The 25929-nt window shown below is 36.4% G+C and overlaps 1 protein-coding gene across 19 annotated transcripts in view; it reads right to left on the bottom strand.

Annotated features, from left to right (window-relative positions):
* Window positions 1-25929, bottom strand: part of CCDC171 (coiled-coil domain containing 171) — a 467902-nt gene that overhangs the window by 388955 nt on the left and 53018 nt on the right. For 18 of the 19 annotated variants that reach the window (XR_012037998.1, XR_012037999.1, XR_012037996.1 and 15 more), the window contains 3 exons: window positions 25701-25847; window positions 5325-5417; window positions 344-504 (listed from right to left, as the gene is read on the bottom strand). Coding sequence is in view for 15 of the 19 variants with exons in the window: in XM_072841423.1 (XP_072697524.1) it covers window positions 344-504; window positions 5325-5417; window positions 25701-25847 (401 nt within the window). In the remaining 4 variants the exon portion in view is untranslated. The remainder of the gene's footprint in view (window positions 1-343; window positions 505-5324; window positions 5418-25700; window positions 25848-25929) is intronic. The other variant, XM_072841426.1, reaches the window with a different exon arrangement.

Below are 25929 nucleotides of genomic sequence, written 5' to 3'. Positions count from 1 at the left end.
AGAGAAGCATAATTATGCTTTATGCAATCCTTTATCCCCAATCTAGCACTGGCATTAATGAGAGCTATATCTAAAATAGGACACACTCATACTTATGTAGGTTTCATAAACTCTTTATATTCATATAAAGAATTTTACAGTAGGGAAACCTGGGTGGCTCAGCAGTTCAGTGCTTGCTTTCGACCCAGGGTGTGATCCTGGAGTGCCAGGATCAAGTCCCACATTGGGCTTCCTGCATGAAGCCTGCTTCTCCCTCTGCCTCTGTCTCTACCTCTCTCTGTCTCTGTGTCTCTCATGAATAAATAAAATCTTCAAAAAAAAAATTTTTACAGTAAACACTTACAAATTTAGTTTTGCAAAGCTCTCTTGTGCATTATGCTTTTCTCGCTCATATGCACTTTCAACTTCTTTGAATTCATTCTTGATCATTTCCAAATCAGCAACAGCTTCTGCTTGGCTGGCCTTTTCTACCTGCAAAGCTCCTTCAAGATCTCGGATCCGTAACTACCAGATGACAGAGAAGTAGTTAAAGCAAACCAGGAGACGCTAGTCAAATTGAATAGAGTACTTTATCAGCAGCAGATTATCATTCATCCAAACACTTCTTCCTTTCTGCTTTGGTTTAAAAAGGAAAATAAACTAAAGACAGTATATATTCCTTTTCCCAACGTGTTTAATGGAAAGGAGGAAGTGGAAGAACAGTTAACTGTGCTATGGAAATGCCTAATCAAAGTGCCTAATTTTGACACACTAATCCATTTGGATAATTCTTTTTAAAAACATACTGAGGGGAAAAAAAAAAAAAAAAATACTGAGGGGATCCCTGGGTGGCGCAGCAGTTTAGCGCCTGCCTTTGGCCCAGGGCGCGATCCTGGAGGCCTGGGATCGAATCCCACATCGGGCTCCCGGTGCATGGAGCCTGCTTCTCCCTCTGCCTATGTCTCTGCCTCTCTCTCTCTCTGTGTGTGTGACTATCATAAATAAAATAAAAATTTAAAAAAAAAATAAAATAAAAATAAAATAAAAATAAAAACATACTGAAATTAGTGGTTTTGGAAAACAAAAGGGAGGTATTCTTCCTCTATTATGAGAAATGTCGTTATATTAACACCTTTAGAAACCCATGAAAGTTAACAGTTCTTTTTTATTCTTAGAGATTTTTTACTGTAGAAAAGTAAAACTTTTATTATCAAATAATACTATCTGACTAAAATATTTATGAGTTAGTCAAATGATATCTAGGATTTGCTTCAAAATGATTATGGGGATGGGGAGTAAATGGGGGCAACAGATAAAAAACAACTGACCTGAGGTAAATCTGGAAGTGATGGCTACATGCAGAGCTCATCTTACCATTTCCTCTACTTTTGCATAACTTGAAATTTTACATAATAAAACACTTTAAAAACTAGATTCTATATAAACTTCGACAGAATAAAAGTACATTCCCATAAAAGAATAATATGCAGGGATCCCTGGGTGGCACAGCGGTTTGGCACCTGCCTTTGGCCCAGGGCGCGATTCTGGAGACCCGGGATCGAATCCCACATCAGGCTCCCGGTGCATGGAGCCTGCTTCTCCCTCTGCCTGTGTCTCTGCCTCTCTCTCTCTCTCTGTGACTATCATAAATACATTAAAAAAATTGAAAATAAAAGATTTAAAAAAAAAAAAAAGAATAATATGCAGCTATAAAAAAGCTGCAAAACAACTTTTGAAAAGGAAGTTCTTTATGTGGTTATCCATGTGTTGTTAACATAGATTGAAAAAGCCAAGTCCAGATCAACGTATGCTGTATGCTATATTTTAGGTAAACGGGTCAAAAAAATTAAGTAGCAGGCAAGAGGGTGGAGTGAAGGGAGAGACAGGAGTGAAAGCAAGACTTCTCGATCATTTAATATTGTTTTGATTTTTGAACTATGTGGATGTTTTACCTTTTCCAAAAAATTAAATTAAAAATAAAACATAGGCTGCCAAGGCTCAAAAAAAGTGGAGGGTGGTAGAAAACACTTTACAGTAAATAGAACCATAAAGAACCATAAAGCTCACATTTAAATACAGCTCTACAATTTAACGTACGTGACTTTTGGCATATTACTAAAACCCCAAAAACCTGATGTTCTTCATCTGTAAACAATAAGTAATAATAATAATGGTAGTAGTAATAAGAAAAAGAAGAAGAAACAAATTATCAGGCACCTGAGTGGCTCAGTCAGTTAAGTGTCTGCATTTGGCTCGGGTCATGATCCCAGGGTCCTGGGATCGAGTCCTACATCAGGTTCCCTGCTCAGTGGGGAGTCTGCTTCTCCACCTCCCTCTGCCCCTCTCCCGGGCTCCTGCTTGCTCTCTCTCTCTCCAATAAATAAGTAAATTTTTTTAATTTTTTAAATTAAATTTTTAATTTAATTTTTTAAATTAAAAAAATAGGCTATCTATACAGAGTTGTTAAAAAAATCTAATGAGGTAATATTCATCTAATATACACCTAATATTACATTTAATATATGATATTAATTTAATAAATGTTTGGATATTTATTAAGCACTTAATATGTGCCAGGCAGTGAGCTAGTATTCAAGATATTATATAATAATCATGAGAATAGACAGTCTTAGTTTTTCAGGACATCCTAGTCTTTAGGAGAGGTGAGACTACAACAGAATGTAAGTGCTTCCTGTCACAGAAGCAGGCACAAAGGACCATGAAATCAGAGAAAAACTATGCACAAGCCTCCTGGGGATGGCAAAAGACAATCTGAGGTAAGAAGAATGAAGTCACCAAGAAAAAAAGCCTAGAACCACATGAAAATGTTTCGTAAATTAATCTATACAAATAATAAGCACCAGAATTATTATTCATAATTATACAAAAATATTTTGGAATAATTAAAACATTCTTACACTTAAAGTAAGGAAATAGAATAGATCTGGAGAAACAAGTTGGTAAATTTTCAAATTTGGTTCTTTTAAACTTTATCTTTCTTTGCTAGTTTGTCTAAATCCAATGTTGACAACTAAATTATAAATCTAGAAAACATTTTCTTCTGTCTGCATTGCTCTCTTCTTTCAGAAAATAAGCACAATCACAAATGATAAACCAATCCAATTGAAAGAGAAGTAGGCTTCAAACTAGTAATTCTGAGTCAACTCTTTGATTCCACTTTCTCATTTTTAGAGAACAAATTTAACAACAGAATACTGCAAACACACATTTAACTAGTTTATGATAAGATGATGGTTAATTACAACTATTTAGTAGTCTCATTTGCTTTTAAACTAATTTGAGGGATGCCTAAGGAGGCTTAGTCAGTTAAGCATCTGCCTCTGGCTCAGGTCATGATCCTGAGGTCCTGGGATTGAGCCCCACATTAGACTCCCTGCTCAGCAGAGAGTCTGCTTCTCCCTCTCCTCCTAGCCCATGCTCTCTCTCACTATCTCTCTCTCTCTCAAATAAATAAATAAAATCTTTAATCTGAAACTGAATTTTACTAGATGTACCTCATTGAAAATATTGGTCAATATCTATAGCTATATGGTTCAAATATAAACTTTGCCTTTTTTTCTGAGTTATAACACTAAGTTAAATATCAAATATTAATTTTAAACTATAAGTAAAAAATACACATGTAACAACTTTTATTTTTGTGGCTATTAACTATGTATTTCCAGGTATAAATTGTAATTATAATGAAAAACTTAATTTTGAATTATATTTCTTTCATAAATGTAAAACTTTAGCCTTTTTGCTTATTGCTGCCATTTGGGTGATCCAACTGTTAAAAAAAAAAATCTTAGGGCATCTGGGTGGCTCAATCAGTTAAGTGTCCAACTCTTGATACCAGTTCAAGTCTTGATCTCAGGGTTGTAACTTAAAAAAAAAAATTACCTTGCACAAGTTTGCTTAAAACACAAACACACTCAAATATATGGGCCTGGGATGCCTGGGTGACTCAATGGTTGAGCATCTGCCTTTGGTTCAGGGTGTGATCCTGGAGTCCCAGGATTGAGTCCCACATCGGGTTTCCCCTAGAAATCGCTTCTCATTCTCTAAGACCTGTGCAGTTTGAGGAGAGGGAACTTAGGATGCCTTCAATTAATTCCCCTCTCAGGGGATCCCTGGGTGGCGCAGCGGTTTGGCGCCTGCCTTTGGCTCAGGGCGTGATCCTGGAGACCCGGGATCGAATCCCACATCGGGCTCCCGGTGCATGGAGCCTGCTTCTCCCTCTGCCTGTGTCTCTGCCTCTCTCTCTCTGTGACTATCATAAATAAATAAAAATTTAAAAAAATATATAAAAAAAATTAATTCCCCTCTCAGATTTAATCTCCTATATTATGCTCCCACAGTATTTTAGTATTTTATACTCCTATCTGTACATTTACCTGTATATCTATATAGATGCAGGTAAATATACAGTATTCCTGGTAATGGAAATAAGTTCCAAGAGGAGTTTCAGCTCTTAATGCAAGTGATAAGCCATGTGCACAGGATGTACAGTCAATAAATAAACAAGCATAATTTTTAAATGTTTTCTTTTTTTTGTTTTGTTTTGTTTTTATTTATTTATGATAGTCACACAGAGAGAGGGAGAGAGAGGCAAAGACACAGGCAGAGGGAGAAGCAGGCTCCATGCAGGGAGCCTGACGTGGGATTCGATCCCGGGTCTCCAGGATCGCGCCCCGGGCCAAAGGCAGACGCTAAACCGCTGCGCCACCCAGGGATCCCTAATTTTTAAATGTTTTCAAAAAGAAATTTATCTCATCATTGTTGATAAAAAGAACACTCTGATCAGCAAATCTTGCTATAAGAGGCCAGATGGTAAGTCCTTTGGACTTTGCAGGCCATAACATCTCTGTCAGAACCCCTCTGCCACTACAACACAAAAGTCCCACAGTTAAGACAAAACCTCCCTCAAACAGTCTGTGGGTGAGATCTGGACTGTGGGCTGAAGTATGCCAATCCCTCCTTTAATAAAACCATCATCAACCATATCCTGCTAGCAAATAGCATGAGTGTCTTAATAATATGCTGCCTATTATTTTTTTAATTTTATTTATTTATTTGAGAGAGAGAGAGAGCGCGCAGGGGGAGGGCCAGAGGCAGAATATCTCAAGCAGACTCGCACTGAGCAAGAGCCCAACCTGGGGCTCGATCCCACAACCCTGAGGTCATGACCTGAGCTGAAACCAAGAGTCAGAGACTTAACTGATTGAGCCACCGAGGCACTCCTATGCTACACATTCTAAACGTAAACCTTAATTCTCTGAACAGAATTCTGCTTTTCTCAACCTCATAAAATCCTTTCAAAAAAATGTTTGTTTACATTTTACCTGAATAATTTCAGAATTAAATTTTGATTCCAAATGTGCTGCTCTTTCTGCTTCAATATTTTCTTCTAATTTCCTCACTCTTAGAGTAGTTGCCTGAAAACAAATTAAAAGTTTAAACTCACAAATGTTGGTATTTAAGTGAATGTGGATCTTTGCAACAACGTGAACGGAGCTAAACAGTATAATGCAAAGCAAGATAAGTCACTTAGAAAAAGACAAATATCACATGATTGCACTCATCGGAATTTAAGAAATAAAATAAGCGAACAAAGGAAAAAAAAGAGAGAGAGAGACAAACCAAAAAGCAGGCTTAACTATAGAGACCAAACTGATGGTAACCAGAGGGGCGGTGGGGGGTGATGTGTTAAAGACGGTGATGGGGATTAAGAGCACACTTATCACGATGAGCACTGAGTAATGCACAGAATTGTTGAATCACAACATTGTACACCTGAAACTAAAATAGCACTGTGTGTAAACTATACTGGAATTAAAACTAAAAACTTAAAAAAAGGGCAGCCCGGGTGGCTCAGCAGTTTAGCGCCGCCTTCAGCCCAGGGCCTGATCCTGGAGACCCGGGATTGAGTCCCGCATCGGGCTCCCTACATGGAGCCTGCTTCTCTCTCTGCCTGTGTCTCTGCCTCTCTCTCTCTCTCTGTGTCTCTCATGAATAAATAAAATCTTTAAAAAAAAAAAAACTTTAAAAAAGTGGATATGGATAACATTTTAGATTGCTGTAGCCTCATTTTTTTCTGCTTTTCCAAGAATATAAAAGTCATGCTAAAAAAAATCATGCTTGGGAAGAATGCTTCCAGACCTTTTTTTTTTTCTGTTTTTTTATTGACATATAATCTGTATGTAATAAACCACACATATTTAAAACAATTTGATAAGTATATATATACACCCATGAAATCACTGCCATAATGAAGATAAAAAATATTTGCATGACCCCTAAAAGATTCCTTATATCTCCTGGTAACTTCATCCAGCCCCCTACCACCCCACCCCCATCCCCAAGTCACCACTGATCTGCTTTTTGTCACAATTGATCACTTTGTATTTTCCAGAATTTCATATAAATTGATTGATACAGCATGTACTCTTTATTGCCTGGCTTCTTTCTCCCAAATAACTATTTTGAGAGTCACCATGTGGTTACATTTATCAATAGTTTATTCCTTTTTATTGCTGAAGTGTTCCACTATGTTGATACACCACACTGATTTATCTGTTCACCAGTTGATGTACATTTGAGTTGTTTCCAGTTTGGGCTATTACAAATGAAACTGCTATGAGCCTTCATGTGCAAGTGTTGTATGGGGCAAACACTGATTTCTCGGAGGTAAATAGTGAAGGGAAGAATGACAGGGTCACATGGTGGGTATATGTTTAATGTTTTATGAAACTTCCAAACTTTTGCAAAGTGTTTATAATTATATACATCCTCACCAACACTTGGCATGGTCAATATTTGTTTTTTCGTTTTTTGGGAGGAGGGGGTTTAAGACATTTAAATAGGTATGTAATGGTATTACATTTCAGTTTCAATTTGCATTTCTCTAATGACTAAATGACATTGAGCATCTTCTCATATATTTATTTACCACCTGTATATCTTCTTTGATGAAGGAGTTGTTCAGATCTTTCCATTTTTTAATTGGGTTGTTTTATTATTGAGTTTTGAGAGTTTACATAAGCTGCATATAAGTCATTTACTGGATATGTGATTTGCAAATATTTACTCCAGTCTACAGTTTGTCTCTTCATACCATCAACAGTATCTTTCACAAAGCACAAGTTTCCATTATGATGAAGTCCAATTTATCAATTTTCAGGCAAGAGTCAACCTCTGGCCAGAATCAGAAGTCAGGAGCTTTATTTTTGAACGCCATTTTTTGTTGAGAAAATGCAACCCTGGGAAGCACTGGATTCCTAGTCCCAAAGAGGGAACTGGGCTGTTGGGGCCTGGGCAAGTAGGGCTACAAGGACACCTCACTGCAGATGTCTCAGGATAACAGTAGCAAAGAAAAGCCATGCCTAGAGTTCTGTCAAATAAAGATGGTTCAACTGTGATGAAGTAAGGCATTACTAATTGATTTCCTTTTTAAATAAAATTTGGACAAGAAATAAGTTTTTTTTAATTATATTTACTTTATCCTTTAGCCTAAGTTGAAGTTTTTTTAAATGCACAGCTTGGTTAATTGATTTTTCCTCTTTCCTTCCACAATTTTAACAGAATCACAGCAAGAGGGAGAGTAAATAAAAATTGGATAATTCATCAATTAAGCAAGCCATCTGTGAATAAGTAGGAAATGACTACATTTCTCTTTGAGCAAAGCAGATTCTCGTAATATCTTGTTATAGAGTAGAGCATAAACACAAGTGTCCTTCTTCTTTAGAGGCCTTTGTAGATACCTCTTGCTACTAATAGCCTTCATAGTCAGGAAGTAATTCCGCTTTGTGATTCAATAACTCTGTGTTTCACAAATATGAAACTCATAAAATATTTTTTTACACTGACTTATTTGCTTTACTTAGATTTTGCAACCCTGCCAATAATATTTCTTAATGAGTTAATAGAAAATACTATTTTTTTTTAGAAGGCAGACAAAGTAGTAAGTCCAAAGGAGATCTTTTGGATCTAAAGATAATTTAAACCCAAAACAATAAAATGATTTTTTAAGTTAGTAGAGTATATCTTTAAAGGTAAAATCTGACATTTATATGCTTACTACTAGAGTACTTTGAAATAACAGGCATTCCACTGAAAGATGAAACTGGTAAATATTCGTAATTTAGTCTGATAACTCAAGAATTGAGATTCAGGGCAGCCCCGGTGGCCCAGCGGTTTAGCCCCCCCTTCAGCCTGGGGTGTGATCCTGGGGACCCGGGATCAAGTCCCATGTCAGACTCCCTGAATGGAGCCTGCTTCTCCCTCTGCCTGTGTCTCTGCCTCTCTCTCTGTGTCTGTCATGAATAAATAAATAAAATCTTTAAAAAAAAAGTATTGAGATTCAAAAAAACTAGGAATGAAAAAATATAAAACTAAAGAATTATTATTACTTTTTTAGGTATAATAATAGTAATTGGTATTGGGGTGTCTGGCTGGCTCAGCTGGTAGATTATACAACTCTTCCATCTCAGGGTCATGAGTTCAATCTCCACACTGGGCACAGAGCTTACTTTAAATTTTTTTAAAAATAATTGATATTTTTAAACTATCTTTTTGAAATATATACTAAAGTGTTCATGAATGAAATTATATGTCCAGATTTGCTTTAAAATGATCAAGCTGGGGGTTACAAGAGGAAGTTGATATTCATGAAATAATATTGGCCATTAGTTGAGCATTGTTAAAGCTGAGTGATATGCACTGGGCTTTATTTTAGTATTCTCTCTACTTTCACACATGACTGAAATTTTCCATACTGAAAAAATAGCAAAGGAAGTATGATGAGAAGGCATGGTACTGATATCGTTATTTACCCAATAAGATTATATTTTGATAAAAAAAATCATTAGAATGAATTAGGCGATTCATGCTTAGGCAGAAAAGTCAGTAAGAAGGTGCGAGTTTAAATCAATCAATGTTGAAATATTAAGATAATCAGAGAAAATATTCCATTCATACTCACTACACCCTTTCTCAAAACATGTTTTACACCAAATATTAGTTCCATGGGATGTTATTAGCTATTACAAAAAGCAATTTCATCATCATAAGTATGTGAAAAACACAGGATTAAAGCCAAACAATTTTATTAAAGCACTTCTCAAAAAGTGACAGTCTTGAAAAGGAAGAACAAAGTTGGAAGACTCATGTTTACTGACTTCAAAACTACTACAAAGCTACAGTGATCAAAACAATGTGTAAATGGAATAAGGACAGACATATATAGATCCACAGAAAAAAACTGAGAGTCCAGAAACAAATCCACGTATCAGTGGTCAATTAATTTTTGACAAGAGAATTAAGACCATTCAGTGAGAAAGAATCATTTTTTCATTAAGCAATGCTGAGACAATGGGACATACACATACAAAAGAATAAATTTAGATTCCTATCTCCCATTATATATAAAAATGAATCCAAATGATCAACCACCTAAACATAAAAGCAAAAACCATAAAACTCTTAGAAGAAAACAAAGAATTCATGACCTCAGATTTGGCAACATATTCTGAAATAGACACCGAAACCATGGGCAACAAAAGAAAAAAATATATATAAGTTAGACTTCATCAAAATTTTAAATTTTGACCGTCAAAGGACTCTATCAAAAAGCAAAAGGCAACCTAGAGGACACGAGAAGATAATCATGTATCTGATAAAAGTTTAGTATGCAGAATATACAAAGAACTCTTACAATAAAAGATAAACAATTCAATTTTTTTTTAATGAGTAGGGGTGCCTGGGTAGCTCAGTCAGTTAAGTGTCTGCTTTTGACTCAAGTTATAATCTTAGGGTCCTGGGATTGAGCCCCAAGCTGGGCTCCCTGCTCAGCGGTGAGTCTGCCTCTCCCTCTGTCCTCCTCCACCCTCTTTCACATAAACAAATAAAATATTTTTTAAAAATACATTTAAAAAATATAAGAAATTAATTTTTAAAAATGAGTAAAGGGCTTGAATAGACATTTCCCCAAAGAATATATAAAAACATCAAGTATATGAAATGATGGCCAACTTTATTAGTTATCAGGGAAATGCACATGCAAAACCTGAAGAGATTATCTTCATGCACCCTAGGTTGGCTGTAATGTAAAAAATGGAAAATAACAAGTATTGGCAAGGATGTAGAGAGACTGGAAGCCTCATACACTACTGGTGGGAATGTAAACTTGTGCCACCACTAGGAAAAATGGAAAACAGTTTGTCAATTTCTTAAAGAGTTAAACAGAGTTACCATATGATCCAGCACTTCTACTCCTGGGTATATACCTCAGAGAAACAAAAACATGTTCAAAGATTTATACATAAATGCACAAATGTTTGCATTGGCATTTTTCATAATAACCATAAGGTAGAAACAACCTAAATGTCCACAACTTACCAATGTATAAACAAAATATGGTATCTCTCTACAATGGAATGTTATTCAGCCAAAAAAAAAAAAAATTAAGTACCAGTACATACTACAACATAGATGAACCCTGAAAATATATGTTAAATGAAAGAAACTAGACACAAAAGACCAAGTAGTGTATGACTTTATTTACATGAAATTTCCAGAATAGGCAAATCCGTAAGAATATAAAGTGTGTTAGTGGTTGCCAACAGCAAGGGTGGGAGAGAGGAATGAGCAGTGACTGCTAATGGACATGAAGTTTCTTATGACAGTGATGAGAATGTTCTAGAATTAGATACTTGTAATGGTTGTACAACTTTGTGAGTATACTAAAAGCCACAGAATTATATACTTCAAAAGGATGAATGTTTTGATATATGAAATATATTTCAAAAAAAAGATAAAAGAATCATGAGTGCAAGAACCAAAGACAATGTGAAAGAAGTGACAGCCACCTAAATCAAGCTTCTTGATTTCTGGAAAAAGTTCCCTTTAAATTCTGACTGAGTCCTTAGAACAAAGGATCTCCATTGGTTTTAGGTCTAAAGCAAGGTACCTATTATAGCAGAAAAATTATTATGTCTAGCAAGATTAAAATGAGCATTATTCTTGGTAAGCCAAATACTAGTTTTAAAAAAAAATTTTAATGCAAACCCTTCAAAATGAAGTTCCTGACCTCAAAAAATTAAAATTGGCTGCTTGGTATGCTCTTCTTAGATTCTGTAAGTCAGAAGAAGTCTAACCAGTGATAAGAAAATAGCTCACAGGCATTGAGAACAAAAAATTAGAACAAGCAAAGAATTAATAAAGACAGAGGGAATAAACCAGTCTAACAATGTTAATTTTCTTTAAAAATTCAAAAAATCATATGTCTAAAGCTTCTCTTATCTAAATAAGTCTTATATTTTATTAAAATACAGAATATTCAATGATTCCATGATAAAAGAATCAACAACACAAGTCTTTTCATTTCTTATGTGTATGTTATGTCATATTAATTATCTGATTTTCACTCCAAAAGTCAAGAAGAGGCTCTGTTATTCCTTCCTAGACAAAAACTAAATGGGTTGAAATAATAAACCAGAGATCACATCTTTATTTTCATACCTTCCTGCTTTGAATGAAATGTCCAGAAGAAAACAACTTTTTAAACTGGTATTACTAAAACTATCAATTAATCAGTAAGAGCAACAACAACAACAACAAAAATCTTCAAATCTTTAAACAAATTCCTTCCAAGAATGGGCTTTGTTGATAGACATAATTAAATTCAAGCCCTCCTATTATTTTCTTAATCTTCTAGTCTGGTGAATTAATTCTTATATCCAGCAGAGGGTGCTAGAGGAACGTCAACCTGCTATTCACAAAAAAAAAAAATTTCCAATAATACTTCCTAAGATAACAAGTACAATCATAAACTGGCTCATTAGTATCTAATGCTAATGCAATCAACAAATCAGGGGCAGAAACCAAATGGTATTCATGTTAAAATACAAAATCCAACACAAATTCATACATACCACAAGTCAATTTAAGTATATACAGCTTTGCCTATAAGTATCACACTATTCTATGTCTGTTCCCTAATATTATGAACAATGAAGTTCTTTATGTAACACAAAATGAGCACATATTTTATCATTTGTTAGCTGATTTTCATGCCCTTCCTACTGCAAAATACTGCCAAGAGATTTTTATTTCAGTACTATATGCCTATCGTAACTATGTTTTTATTTTACAATTTATATCTCATTAAATCAGTTTAAGCCCAATTAGATAATCTAATCCACTTAAGAAAATGGGGCATTTGTTCTTTGAAGAAGGTAATATAGAGAAAGATGTCTCCTGTTCCACCCTTTGGTACATGTTATTTTATCATAACACAGGGTATAAGCTGCCAACTCCAATTCAGCAGCAGAACTAACCAAACATATCCAGACCACATTTGTTCTCTACACCACATCTGCTCCCGTGGCTTCCATGGGCCTATTCCAGAAGTTTCACAAAAGTTATGAAAACAGATGTGTACGCTGCTAAAAGACTGGGCCAAAAAAACACCTCCAACTACACTATTTCCTCCTCAAAATACAATAGATCTAGCTCAGAGGATATAAGTCAGCTTAAAGGAATTAGTCAAGCAGCAAAACGTGGGAACACAAAATTTAGTCCACTAAAATGCATCAGAAAAATAGAGGAGGAAATATCACAAGAGTACATACTAGAGACTTCTCAGTAGTGCAATATATAGCACTGTTTCCAAAACAGTTGGGCAAAGTTTACCCCAGAATGTCAACAGCTGCATAAATAGAAAGTGGATGTTTACTTAAATATTTTTTCAGACTTTACCACCAGATATTTCCCATTAATGGACACTTTTGTAGTCACCAACATAGTAATAATCCATTTTCAAAAAGATAATTCTAAGGAACTGAATCATCGCAAACTATTTTAGTACTAAGTATATTATATTTTAGTGACTGTAAATAATTTATTATATGTTGTTAACAATTAACTACAATATTTATTCCCACCTGTGTGGGGGATAAAAAGAGTAGCTGTTGTATTTCAAGACTTTAAAATGAAGATCTCAAAGTCTGTGGCTCCATCTGTAGAGCATGCGCAACTCGTAATCCTGGGATTGGGAGATCGAGCCCCATGTTGGATGTAGAGATTACTTAAATTAATTAATTTAATATAAAAATAAATAAAATTACACAGCAGCTTTAAGAAATAGCCAAATGTGCAAATATTTAGAGCTGGCCATGCCCATCATTTCCACTATGGTAAATTATGCAGTTTGAGGAGAAGGAGCTCAAAGCCAGTCACTGAGGGCAGCAATGATCAGGGCTTTAACAGTTTCAGAACAGACATATGAAGTGACTCGATGACTACAGGAATAAACTGGAGAATAGAGCAAATTTTTATTCACCAGGAATGAATAATGAAGGCCACCACTGAGATTGTAAAACAGTTTAATGGAAAAAAGAGCTTTCATTACTGTTAAGTATAATAAAAGAAACCACAGGAAATGAAAATAGGAAATCTCAGGAATAGAATTTATAAGATGCAACTTCTTATAAGTTAACTTAGCATCTCTAAAAATCATCTTTACCTCTCCTGGCAACCAAAGCTTCAGTATTTAACAAATTTTTTTAACAAACGCCCTATTTTAAAGTCCATTGTGAACATAAATACAAAAATGTGTAATACTTCTAAGAACAATTATATAACCCAGCTGATTTCATCATTTGCCCACTTTATAATTAGTAATCAACACAAACAGGTGTTTAAAAATAATTCCAAAAAAAATAAAAATAAAAATAAAAATAATTCCTACAAACACCTGGTGGCTTTAACAAGTGAAGTCAGATGAGGTTGGCTTCGGGGACAACAGGAAAGGTGAGAATCATTTTTCTTTTTCTTTTTCACTTGAGTATAGAAAAAAAAAGCTACACTCTACCTTGCTTTCCGTTACTATAATACAGAACATGACTGACAGAAGCAATTCAGAATTTATTTGCAGGTGATTCTCTCTCCACGGTAATCTTCACAAGATTCCTCAGTTCTCTTAGTATTAGGTTTGCATCTTCTCTTTTCTCTTTTCTTATTGAGTTAAGCTTATTTCCCATGATAAAAAAAAAAAACTCCCCTAGTTGTAAAGAGGTTTATAAAAGCCACAGATATTTCTTTTTCCAGTTCACTTTTCCCTTGATTCTGTGGTATCCAGCACCACATTTATAAAATTGGATTGGGAGTTTGCTTTCTTTTTTTAAATCTAAGAAACCATTGATCCATGTTAAGATGATTAAGCCACACAATGGTATATAGTTTATCAGATTTTTTAAAAATACAAATTTTATTTATATACATGTGTGTGTGTCTGTGTGTGTGTATGTACATACATACATGTATATACATACATAGATAAACGGCTTTGGTCCTGGCACAGTAAAAAAATCATCATTTCATGAAATGCAACTGTTAAAAAGCCTCACTAAAATTTAAATCATTGATTGGGCTACATGACTATTATATTAGTTGGCTTTATTCTGATATTACTGACATAAAATAATGTGTTCCATTAAATAAAAACATTAACAATTTTCCTCTATTATCTTTATTAACATTATCTCATTTATTTTATGTTTCATGTATCTTACAGTAATTCTTTTTTAAAAACTACCGGGCGGCCCAGGTGGCTCAGCAGTTTAGCGCCGCCTTCGGCCCGGGGTGTGACCCTGGAGGACCTGGTATCGAGTCCCCATGTCAGGCTCCCCACATGGAGCCTGCTTCTCCCTCTGCCTGTGTCTCTGCCTCTCTCTCTATCTCTCCCTGTCTCTCATGAATAAATAAATAAAATCTTTTAAAATATATATATATAAAAACTACCAGTTATTTCAGTCCCTCTCCACAACTGAATGCAAAACTAGCATAAAATGCTCTCTAGAAATTTAACTTCTCCTTCATTATGTCATCATCTAGCCAAGAGTCAAGACAAGATACATTCACTTAAATATAAAGCAAAATTAGTAAAGGTGTCTAAATATGAAGAATTATAGATGAGTCAGAGGACTATACTTGTCCACTTACAAAATTCTTATAAAATAGAATAAAAACAGGGGATCCCTGGGTGGCGCAGCGGTTTGGCTCCTGCCTTTGGCCCAGGGCACGATCCTGGAGACCCGGGATCGAATCCCACATCGGGCTCCCGGTGCATGGAGCCTGCTTCTCCCTCTGCCTATGTCTCTGCCTCTCTCTCTGTGTGTGGGTGTGTGACTATCATAAATAAATAAAAATTTTTAAAAAATAGAATAAAAACTAAGATTATCTAGACTATCCTCCAAAACCTCAAGTTCTCCAAAAGCAGAGACCCACTATTACCAAAAGTAATTACAGAGTAGCTAAGAAAAACTACAAGGTAAAACTAATCTAAAAGTAGTTTACATTTATAATACCAATCAATAAAAAAAGAAATTGGGGCAAATAAGTATTTTACCAGGAAAAAAATCAATACTGAGTTATCCAAAAATAAATCCTAAAGTATAGACAGTAAACATTTCCTCAATTCAGTCAAAACTGGCTTAATAAGAATTTTATCAACAAAAAAGAAATCACTGTTATCTAGTACTTCCTTTTTTTTTTTTAAGATTTTATTTATCCATCCATGAGAGACACAGAGAGAGAAGCAGAGACGCAGAGGGAGAAACAGGCTCCATGCAGGGAGCCCGACGTGGGACTCAATCCTGGGTCTCCAGGATCAGGCCCTGGGCCAAGGCGGCACTAAACCGCTGAGCTACCCGGGCTGCCAACTAAAAACATTTTAATTGCCTTATAGGTGTGAAGAAGTACTAGATAACAGGGCAGCCTTGGTGGCTCAGCGGTTTAGTGCCACCTTCAAGGCGTGACCCTGGGGACCTAGGATCAAGTCCCATGTCAGGCTTCCTGCATGGAGCCTGCTTCTCCCTCTGCCTGTGTCTCTGCCTCCCCGCCCCCCTCTCTCTGTCTCTCATCAATAAATAAATAAAATCTTTTAAAAAAAAATGTTTTTAGTGATGATCATAGGATTTTATAGAATCCTAAAGTGACTTCTAAATGACTTTTTTTAATTCTAAATATATTCAGGCTTTAACTATCCTAATCTTTTAATGGTCATCCATATACCATATATATATATATATATATATATATATATATATATATATATATATATATATTTTTTTTTTAGAGAGTGCACATGCTTGCACACATGCATGAGCGGGGGGGGGGGAGGTAGAGAGAAAGAAAGAGAATCTCAAAAAAAAAAAGAGAGAGAGAGAGAGAGAGAGAGAGAGAACCTCAACCAGGCTCTACGTCTAGAGTGGAGCCAGACTCGGGTTCACTCTCAGGACGCTAAGATCATGACCTGAGCCAAAAACAAGAGTTGGATGCTTAACCAACTGAGCCATCCAGGTACCCCACCACATAACATTTTTAAATGATGATACATTCCTGAATTTATTGGCCTGAATAAACATTCATCACAAGTGATAAATAAGCAAAAAATATTCTTTAGAATATAATCTCATTTTTTTATTTTTCTCTAACTTTACATAAAATTTGGCCATGGGTGTTAAAAAATTTTTTTTTAGTTTTTATTTATTTATGATAGTCACAGAGAGAGAGAGAGAGGCAGAGACACAGGCAGAGGGAGAAGCAGGCTCCATGCACCAGAAGCCCGACGTGGGATTCGATCCCGGGTCTCCAGGATCGAGTGCCCTGGGCCAAAGGCAGGCGCTAAACCGCTGCACCACCCAGGGATCCCAGGCCATGGGTGTTAAGAGTGTAATTTTATCTTCGCCAAGTTCACATTTGATATTATTATTGATAATTTCTATACACCCCACACCAAGTTTCCCCTATTATTAACATCTCACATTCATATGTTACAAATAACCCATTAAAATGGACAATGAGGGACGCCTGGGTGGCTCAGCAGTTGAGCGCCTGCCTTTGGCCCAGGGCATGATCCTGGAGTCCTGGGATTGAGTCGCACATCAGGTTCCCTGCAGGGAACCTGCTTCTCTACCTATGTCTCTGCCTCTCTCTCTCTCTCTGTCTCTCATTAATAAATAAAATATTTTTAAAAAATAAAATGGACAATGAATCTTAATAGATATTTCTCCAATAACATACAAATCACTAAGCCACCTGCATCCTTTGCCAGCTGAATAAATGGCAATGCCATTCACCCATTTGCTCATGCCAAAATCTTTGGCATTTTCCTCTACTCCCTCCTTTTTTCTCACAAGCCAGGTCCAATTGATCTATAAATTCCACTGGTTCTATCTTCCAAAATACATACAAATCCAACCACCTCCTCTACACTATAAATCTCATTGAGGTGGGATGCCTGGATGGCTCAGCAGTTGAGTGTCTGCCTTCGGCTCAGGTCCTGATCCCGGGATCCAGGATCGAGTGCCGCATCAGGCTCCTTGCGGGGAGCCTGCTTCTCCTACTGCCTATGTCTCTGCCTCTCTCTATCTCTCTCTCTCTCAATCTCTCTCATGATTAAATAAATAAAATCTTTAAAAATAATCTCATTGAGGCAACTTTAATAGTCTTCTAAATGGTCTCTTACAATCTATTCTCCAAAGTGTATACAACATGCTGCTTTTAAAACAAAAAAGAGGAAGTATGTCAGGCCTCCGCTCAAAACCTTCCAATGGCTTTCATCTCACTCAGTCAAAAGTCCAAAGTTCTTACCATTAATTACAGAAGATCATCAAAACCGTAAAATCTGCCTACCATTCTGTATTTCCTACCAGCCTTTCCATTTCAGCCACAATGCCCTACTTGCTATTCCTCAAAAACTCCAAGTACACTCACATCTCATGGCCTTTGTACTTTCTATTCCTTCTTCCTAGAATGCTCTTCCTCCAGATAGCCACATGACTGTCCCTTTTTTTTTCAGGTCTCTACTCAAATGCCATCTCATCAGGTCAGCCTTCTATGACTACTAACATAAAAGGGTAAACCACCCTGTCCCATCACTCATTACCTCTCCTAGTCTGCTTTTTTTTTTTTTTAAGATATATCCATTTATTTGAGGGGAGAGGAGCAAAGGGAGAAGGAGAATCTCAAACAGACTCCCCACTGAGCACAGAGCCTGATGCAAGGCTCAGTCTCACAACCCTGAGATCATGACCAGCCAGAGCTGAAACCAAGAGTCAGGGACTCAACCAACTGAAACACCCAGGGGTACCCCAACCACAGAGTTTATCATGTTTTGTTCCATTTGATGTGTAATTCTCCCTGACCAGAGTACCAGCTTCAAGAGGGAAGAGACTGCTTTGTTCACTGCCATGCCTCAAGACCCAAAAGTGTGCCTAATACTCTCTATAAATACTTACTGAATAAACAAGTGAATACAGTAGTCATAGGAACAGGGTGCTATAAAAAATGGCACTAAGAACAAGAGCTCTCAGAATTTAAAAAAAAAAAAAAAGGAAAATATTCAATGAGAAGATTAGAAAGTAAAGTCAAGTAAATCTCCCAAGAAGCCACAGTAACAAAAAGACCAAGAGAAAGACAAGAGAAAGGTAAAAGAAGTAAACCATCAATCCAGTTGGTCTGACGCCTGAATAATAAAAGCATGAGAAAGAACAGCAAAAGCCTTGAGAAAAAATTATGAAGAAAGAACACAAGAGAATTCCTCAAAATGAAGGAGATGAGTTTCCTAGTAACTAAAATGGTCACCATGCCCTGCACATTGAATAAAAAATATATATGCTAAGAAACATTGTTTATATTTCATGTTCTGCAATTGTAGATTCAGTGGGAACTCTATAGCACAAATAACTTGGTATCTTTACAAATAAAAGGAAAAAAGAAAGCTATAGGTGGTGAATCTGTAGATTAAAATATATTTATGAGACATATCAGTGGGAGTGCCTGGGTGGTTCAGTTGGCTGAGTGACCAACTCTTGGTTTCAGCTTAGGTCATGATCTCATCAGGGTCTTGAGATCAACTCCTGCATAGGGCTCTTTGCTCAGTGTGGAGTTTGCTTGAGAATTCTTTCTCCCTTCCCCTCTAATCCTCCCCTACTTATGCAAACATTCTCTCTCAAATAAATTAATTAAATCATTAAGGGGATCCCTGGGTGGCATAGCGGTTTGGCGCCTGCCTTTGGCCCAGGGCGCGATCCTGGAGACCTGGGATCGAATCCCACGTCAGGCTCCCAGTGCATGGAGCCTGCTTCTCCCTCTGCCTGTGTCTCTGCCTCTCTCTCTCTCTCTCTGACTATCATGAATAAATAAATAAAATCTTTAAAAAAAATAAATAAATAAAATAAATCGTTAAGAAAAAAAAAGAGACATATCAACGAATTGTAATGTGTAGCACCTAACTGGAATTCTGATTCAAACTGTATTCTTACACACATTCATTGCCATTAGTGGAGCAATTTAAAATTTGAATAATGCCAAATATTTGATCATATTAAGTAATTACTGTTAATTTAGTTTTGATATTGATAATGTGACTCTAAATAAAGATCTCTCATTTTTTAGAAATTGTAACAAAATATTTATAGTTAAAATAATATGTGCCTGACAAAGAGATGGAAAAACATTCCATGCTCATGGATTGGAAGAATTAATATTGTGAAAATGTCAATGTTACCCAGGGCAATTTACACGTTTAATGCAATCCCTATCAAAATACCATGGATTTTCTTCAGAGAGTTAGAACAAATTATTTTAAGATTTGTGTGGAATCAGAAAAGACCCCGAATAGCCAGGGGAATTTTAAAAAAGAAAACCATATCTGGGGGCATCACAATGCCAGATTTCAGGTTGTACTACAAAGCTGTGGTCATCAAGACAGTGTGGTACTGGCACAAACACAGACACCTAGATCAATGGAACAGAATAGAGAACCCAGAAGTGGACCCTGAACTTTATGGTCAACTAATATTCGATAAAGGAGGAAAGACTATCCATTGGAAGAAAGACAGTCTCTTCAATAAATGGTACTGGGAAAATTGGACATCCACATGCAGAAGAATGAAACTAGACCACTCTCTTTCACCATACACAAAGATAAACTCCAAATGGATGAAAGATCTAAATGTGAGACAAGATTCCATCAAAATCCTAGAGAAGAACACAGGCAACACCCTTTTTGAACTCAGCCACAGTAACTTCTTGCAAGATACATCCACGAAGGCAAAAGAAACAAAAGCAAAAATGAACTATTGGGACTTCATCAAGATAAGAAGCTTTTGCACAGCAAAGGGTACAGTCAACAAAACTAAATAAGACAACCTACAGAATGGGAGAAGATATTTGCAAATGACGTATCAGATAAAGGGCTAGTTTCCAAGACCTATAAAGAACTTCTTAAACTCAACACCAAAGAAACAAACAATCCAACCATGAAACGGGCAAAAGACATGAAGAGAAATCTCACAGAGGAAGACATAGACATGGCCAACATGCACATGAGAAAATGCTCTGCATCACTTGCCATCAGGGAAATAGAAATCAAAACCACAATGAGAGACCACCTCACACCAGTGAGAATGGGGCAAATTTACAAGGCAGGAAACCACAAATGTTGGAGAGGATGTGGAGAAAAGGGAACCCTCTTACACTGTTGGTGGGAATGTGAACTGGTGCAGCCACTCTGGAAAACTGTGTGGAGGTTCCTCAAAGAGTTAAAAATAGACCTGCCCTACGACCCAGCAATTGCACTGTTGGGGATTTACCCCCAAAGATTCAGATGCAATGAAACGCTGGGACACCTGCACCCCGATATTTCTAGCAGCAATGTCCACAATAGCCAAACTGTGGAAGGAGCTTCGGTGTCCATCGAAAGATGAATGGATAAAGAAGATGTGGTTTATGTATACCATGGACTATAACTCACCCATTAGAAATGACAAATACCCGCCATTTGCTTCAACGTGGATGGAACTGGAGGGTATTATGCGGAGTGAAATAAGTCAATCGGAGAAGGACAAACATATGTTCTCATTCGTTTGGGGAATATAAATAATAGTGAAAGGGAATATAAGGGAAGGGAGAAGAAATGTGTGGGAAATATCAGAAAGGGAGACAGAACATAAAGACTCCTAACTCTGGGAAACGAACTAGGGGTGGTGGAAGGAGAGGAGGGCGGGGGGTGGGGGTGAATGGGTGACGGGCACTGAGGGGGGCACCTGACGGGATGAGCACTGGGTGTTATTCTGTATGTTGGCAAATTGAGCACCAATAAAAAAATAAATTTATTATTAAAAAATAATAACAATAATATGTGCCTGGGATTCATTTCACTATAATATGGGAGGGGGGATAGTGAGTGGGAGTATAAACGATAAAATATTGGCCAGATAGCGGTCACTGTTGAAATTGGTGATGGGTACATTAGGTTCATTATACTATTCTGTTTAGTTTTTAAAATATGTTTACAGCTTCCCATTAAAAAAAAATGCTTGAAAGAAAACAGAGGACCAAAAAAACTTACAGAGCTGACAAGAATGAGGAAAGGATCACCAACAAAGGAACACAAACCAGAATAACATCGGGCCTCTCAAAACAGAAGAGACTGGGAACTTTCTCTTTCTGAGAGAAAATGACTTTAAACCTAAAATTCTATATTCAGTCAAATTTTATCTACTCTAATACTTTATTCATAAAAATCATACTCAGAAATACAAGATCAGCTAAAACTTAGGTCTCATATACCCTTTCTTTAGCAACTATTAGACTATATATGCCACTGGAGTAAAAAACACTTGCGGATCTAGGAAACAGAAGATCCAACACAGGACAATAAAGTCCCAGGTGACAGCTGAGCCATGAGCCATAGGCCTTGAAAGCAATGAAGAGATTGGGCAGGAGAAAGAAGAGTTCCCAAGTAGTATGATAATTTTCTGAGTAAGACCACATAAATTTGCCAAACAGAGCTCTTTGAAGGCTTGATCCATTTGTACTCCCATCAGCAAGGCACAGAAACTCTTAAACCACCCACAGAAACTCTTAAATCACCCTCACCAACACTGGGTGCCATCTTTTTCTTTAAACTTAGTATTATGAGTGTTAGAGCCTTTCTTACATCATAGTAAGGTCAAGCATTTTTCATGTGTTTGTTGTGCATCTGAACATCTTTCACTTCTTTGATGTCCTTGGCAGATTTTTTTTCATAAAGGTTTTCTCCTCTTTCTTACCAAATAATAGGGGATTCATATAGACAGATATATTTACCTTGTGCTGTAAATCTTTTTCTCATTTGTCTTTTATATTATTTGATGTGGGGAATTTACTTATATAAGACTTTAATTTTTCATAGTCAAAGCTACAAATCTTTATGGTTTTGTTCCTCTATTTTTATGATTAATAGTAAGTCATACTATACTCAGAGAGAAAAAAACTTATATTTTTTTCTTTATCAGGTTTTAATATTTTTACTCTTTTTAATCCAACTGGATTTTAGAATATAATGTAAGACGGGAATCTAATTTTATTTTGTCCCAAATAGTTAAACCATTGTTTCAACATGATTGACTGAATAATCTTTCCTATTCCCACTGATTTAAAATGGTATCTTCAGGATGCCTGGGTGGCTCAGCGGTTAAGCTGAGCCTTTGGCTCAGGTCCTGATCCTGGATTCCTGGGATCAGGTCCCGCATCGGGCTCCACAGGGAGCCTGCTTCTCCCTCTGTCTCTCTGCCTCTCTCTGTGTGTCTCTCATGAATAAAAAAAATAAAAAACAAAAAATAAAATTATATCTTCATATACTAGATTTTAGAAATATTCTACAAGTCTACTATTGGCCTTTCAACTCTATACAACTGAAAGTCTGGTCTTAGAGATACCATACTTTTTGGCCACTCAACAATCTCTTTTCCCCTACATAAAAATTTATTTTCTGGGCTTTAATTTAGTAGAACTGAGAGAGATTCATTTGGTAGCAAAATAAAGCAAACGATTTCTTTCAATCAAATATTTTCTCGGGATCCCTGGGTGGCGCAGGGATCCCTGGGTGGCGCAGCGGTTTGACGCCTGCCTTTGGCTCAGGGCACGATCCTGGAGACCCGGGATCGAATCCCACATCGGGCTCCCGGTGCATGGAGCCTGCTTCTCCCTCTGCCTGTGTCTCTGCCTCTCTCTCTCTCTCTGTGTGACTATCATAAATAAATAAATAAAAATTTAAAAAAAAAAAAAAAATATTTTCTCTTTGGGATTTGAATCCTAAATAAAATTATAAAAAGAATGATACCAATTATTATTGATAAATTTTAAAAATGAAAATTATTGATACCAATTCATCTTCATTTCATCCATCATTTCTCTTCCCAAGACCTCTGGAGTAGCTCTGGGATTCATTTCTGAGCCTGATTCCCCAGGTTTCATTCTGATTCTGCAAATATGATTCCCATATTCTTCCACTTAATTCCTTATTTAAGTTAATCAAAGTTGGTTTCTGTTGCAAACAACCAAAATACCACAACTAATACATTACTAATGCTTTATAATAGGTATTAACTTCTGATATAGTAAATCTCCACTCATTACTCTTACCAAAATGCTTTAGGGGCACCTGGGTGGCTCAGTCGGTTAAATGTCGACCTCTTGGTTTTGGCTCAGGTTATGATCTCAGGGCCGTGGGATCGATCCCCAGGTGGGCTCCACACTGAGCCCAGAATCTGCTTGAGATTCTCTGCCTCTCTCTCTGTCCCTCCCCTTGCTAGGGTGCACATGTGTGTGCACATGTGCACATAATCTCTCTGCCTCCCTCTTCCAAATAAATAAATAAAATCTTTTTAAAAAGATGTTTTAGGGATGCCTGGGTGGCTCAGCAGTTGAGCGGCTGCCTTTGGCTCAGGTCATGATCTGGGGATCCAGGATCAAATCCCACAATGGGCTCCTGCAAGAAGCCTGCTTCTCCCTCTGCCTGTGTCTCTGCCTTTCTCTCTCTCTGTGTGTGTCTCTCATGAATAAATAAATAAACCTTTAAAAAATAATAAAAATTACAAAATAAAAATTTGTTTTAGAGTCTCTAGTGTAATACCTATTTTAGTCTTGCACATGAATTTCTGAATCTGTATTCCCAAAATAATTCCAGTGAGTTTTTTATTAGAACTGTTTTAATCCATAATATAATCTGGGGAGGATTCATATCTTTATAGTGTTGAGTATCCTCAAAATGTCTCACCATTTTTTGAAGACTCTCAGTTAAATTTTCATAACTTTTTTAATATGTCTGTAGTTAATTGTATTCCTATTCTTGTCACTGTGGTGAAGAAAATTTTTACATGTTTTATTCCCTGATTATTAATCGTATGTAAGAATGTAAATAAAATTGTTACATGTTATTTTCTTCTTGGTTGGCCTCCTTACTGAATGTCCTTACTAGTGTCAATAATTTTAAAGTTGATTTTTCTTGACTATTCAATTTATAAATGTATCATCTGAAAATAATAAGTCATACCTCCTTCTTTCCAAAAACTATACTTCTTATTGCTGTTCTGCCATTATATACTTCTCTGGCTAAAATTTCCAGAACAATGTCAAATGACAGCAGTGAGTTTAACTGGAGTACCTCTAACATTTTTATCATTGAATTCTCTTTTTTTTAAAAGACTTTATTTATTTATTCATAGAGACACACACACACACAGAGAGAGAGAGAGAGAGAGAGGCAGAGACACAGGCAGAGGGAGAAGCAGATTCCATGTAGGGAGCCTGACATGGGACTCGATCCTGGGTTTCCAAGATCATGCCCTGGACCGAAGGCAGTGCTAAACTGCTGAGCCACCCGGGCTGCCCGAATTCTCTTTAAAAATGTTTATTTACCTAATAACAATTACAGATTATGTTTAAAATAAAACTTATTTACCTATTGAAATACTTAATTTCCCATAAACAAAAGAAAGTTTAAAAAGAAGAATTAAATAAATTTCTCTAAAAATTAAAGTGACCATCAGTATCATTCTCTCATAAAAAATCATATATTTCGGGGATCCCTGGGTGGCGCAGCGGTTTGGCGCCTGCCTTTGGCCCAGGGCGCGATCCTGGAGACCCGGGATTGAGTCCCACATCGGGCTCCCGGTGCATGGAGCCTGCTTCTCCCTCTGCCTGTGTCTCTGCTTCTTTCTCTCTCTCTCTGTGACTATCATAAATAAATAAAAATTTTTTTTTAAATTTTTTTTTAAAAATCATATATTTCATTTGTAAGTTGATGCTTCCTTCCCATCTAAAGTCTTACCTGAAAAGCATTCCACAAAATCATTCAGCTAGTACATGATTCAAACTACCAAATTAGTGGGGTGCCTGGGTGGCTCAGCAGTTGAGCATCTGCCTTTGGCTCAGGTCATGATCCTGGGGTCCTGGGATCATGTCCCACATGGGGCTCCCCACAGGGAGTCTGCTTCTCCCTCTGCCTATGTCTCTGCCTCTCTCTGTGTGTGTCTCATGAGTAAATAAATAAAATCTTAAAAAAAAAAACTACAAAAAAAAAAAAAAAAAAAAACTACAAAATTAGAATTTAATATTATGTGTACAAAATCCTTTCCTGTGTTGCTTCCTCAACCTTATAATGTAAACAATTACCCTCAAGCTTTCCAAATATTCCATGAGAATTAACTGTTAAAAATGGATAGATTTTAAAAATTAGGGGCAAAATATAATTTACTCAAATATAAAGTTATCAAAGAAACCAGATATTCAATATAAATAAGTACTGAAAAAATTAGTTTTATGTTTTATGATAGAGTAAAACTTTCTCTGACCTTAAATGACTGTTTTAAAAGAATAAGAAAATATACCTCAAATTCTTTTCTAAGACGTTCTTCTCGTTGAGTGCTAAATTCAAGTTCACTTGTTTGTCGCCGTAAAAGATCAGAGCAGTCCATATGTTCAGCTTCTAATTTTTCTACCTTCTTGTGCATATTTTGTACAGCATTATCTTGCTCCTGGAAAATAATTCGTTTTTGCATCAATATAGTTTATAAGCCAAAAATGACAAAAATGTATCTTATAGAAGACAGTGAGTAA

This window comes from Canis lupus, chromosome 10 (assembly GCF_048164855.1).
Source record: "Canis lupus baileyi chromosome 10, mCanLup2.hap1, whole genome shotgun sequence".
Taxonomy (NCBI): Eukaryota; Metazoa; Chordata; class Mammalia; order Carnivora; family Canidae; genus Canis; species Canis lupus.
This window is presented reverse-complemented; position numbering and strand designations above follow the sequence as displayed.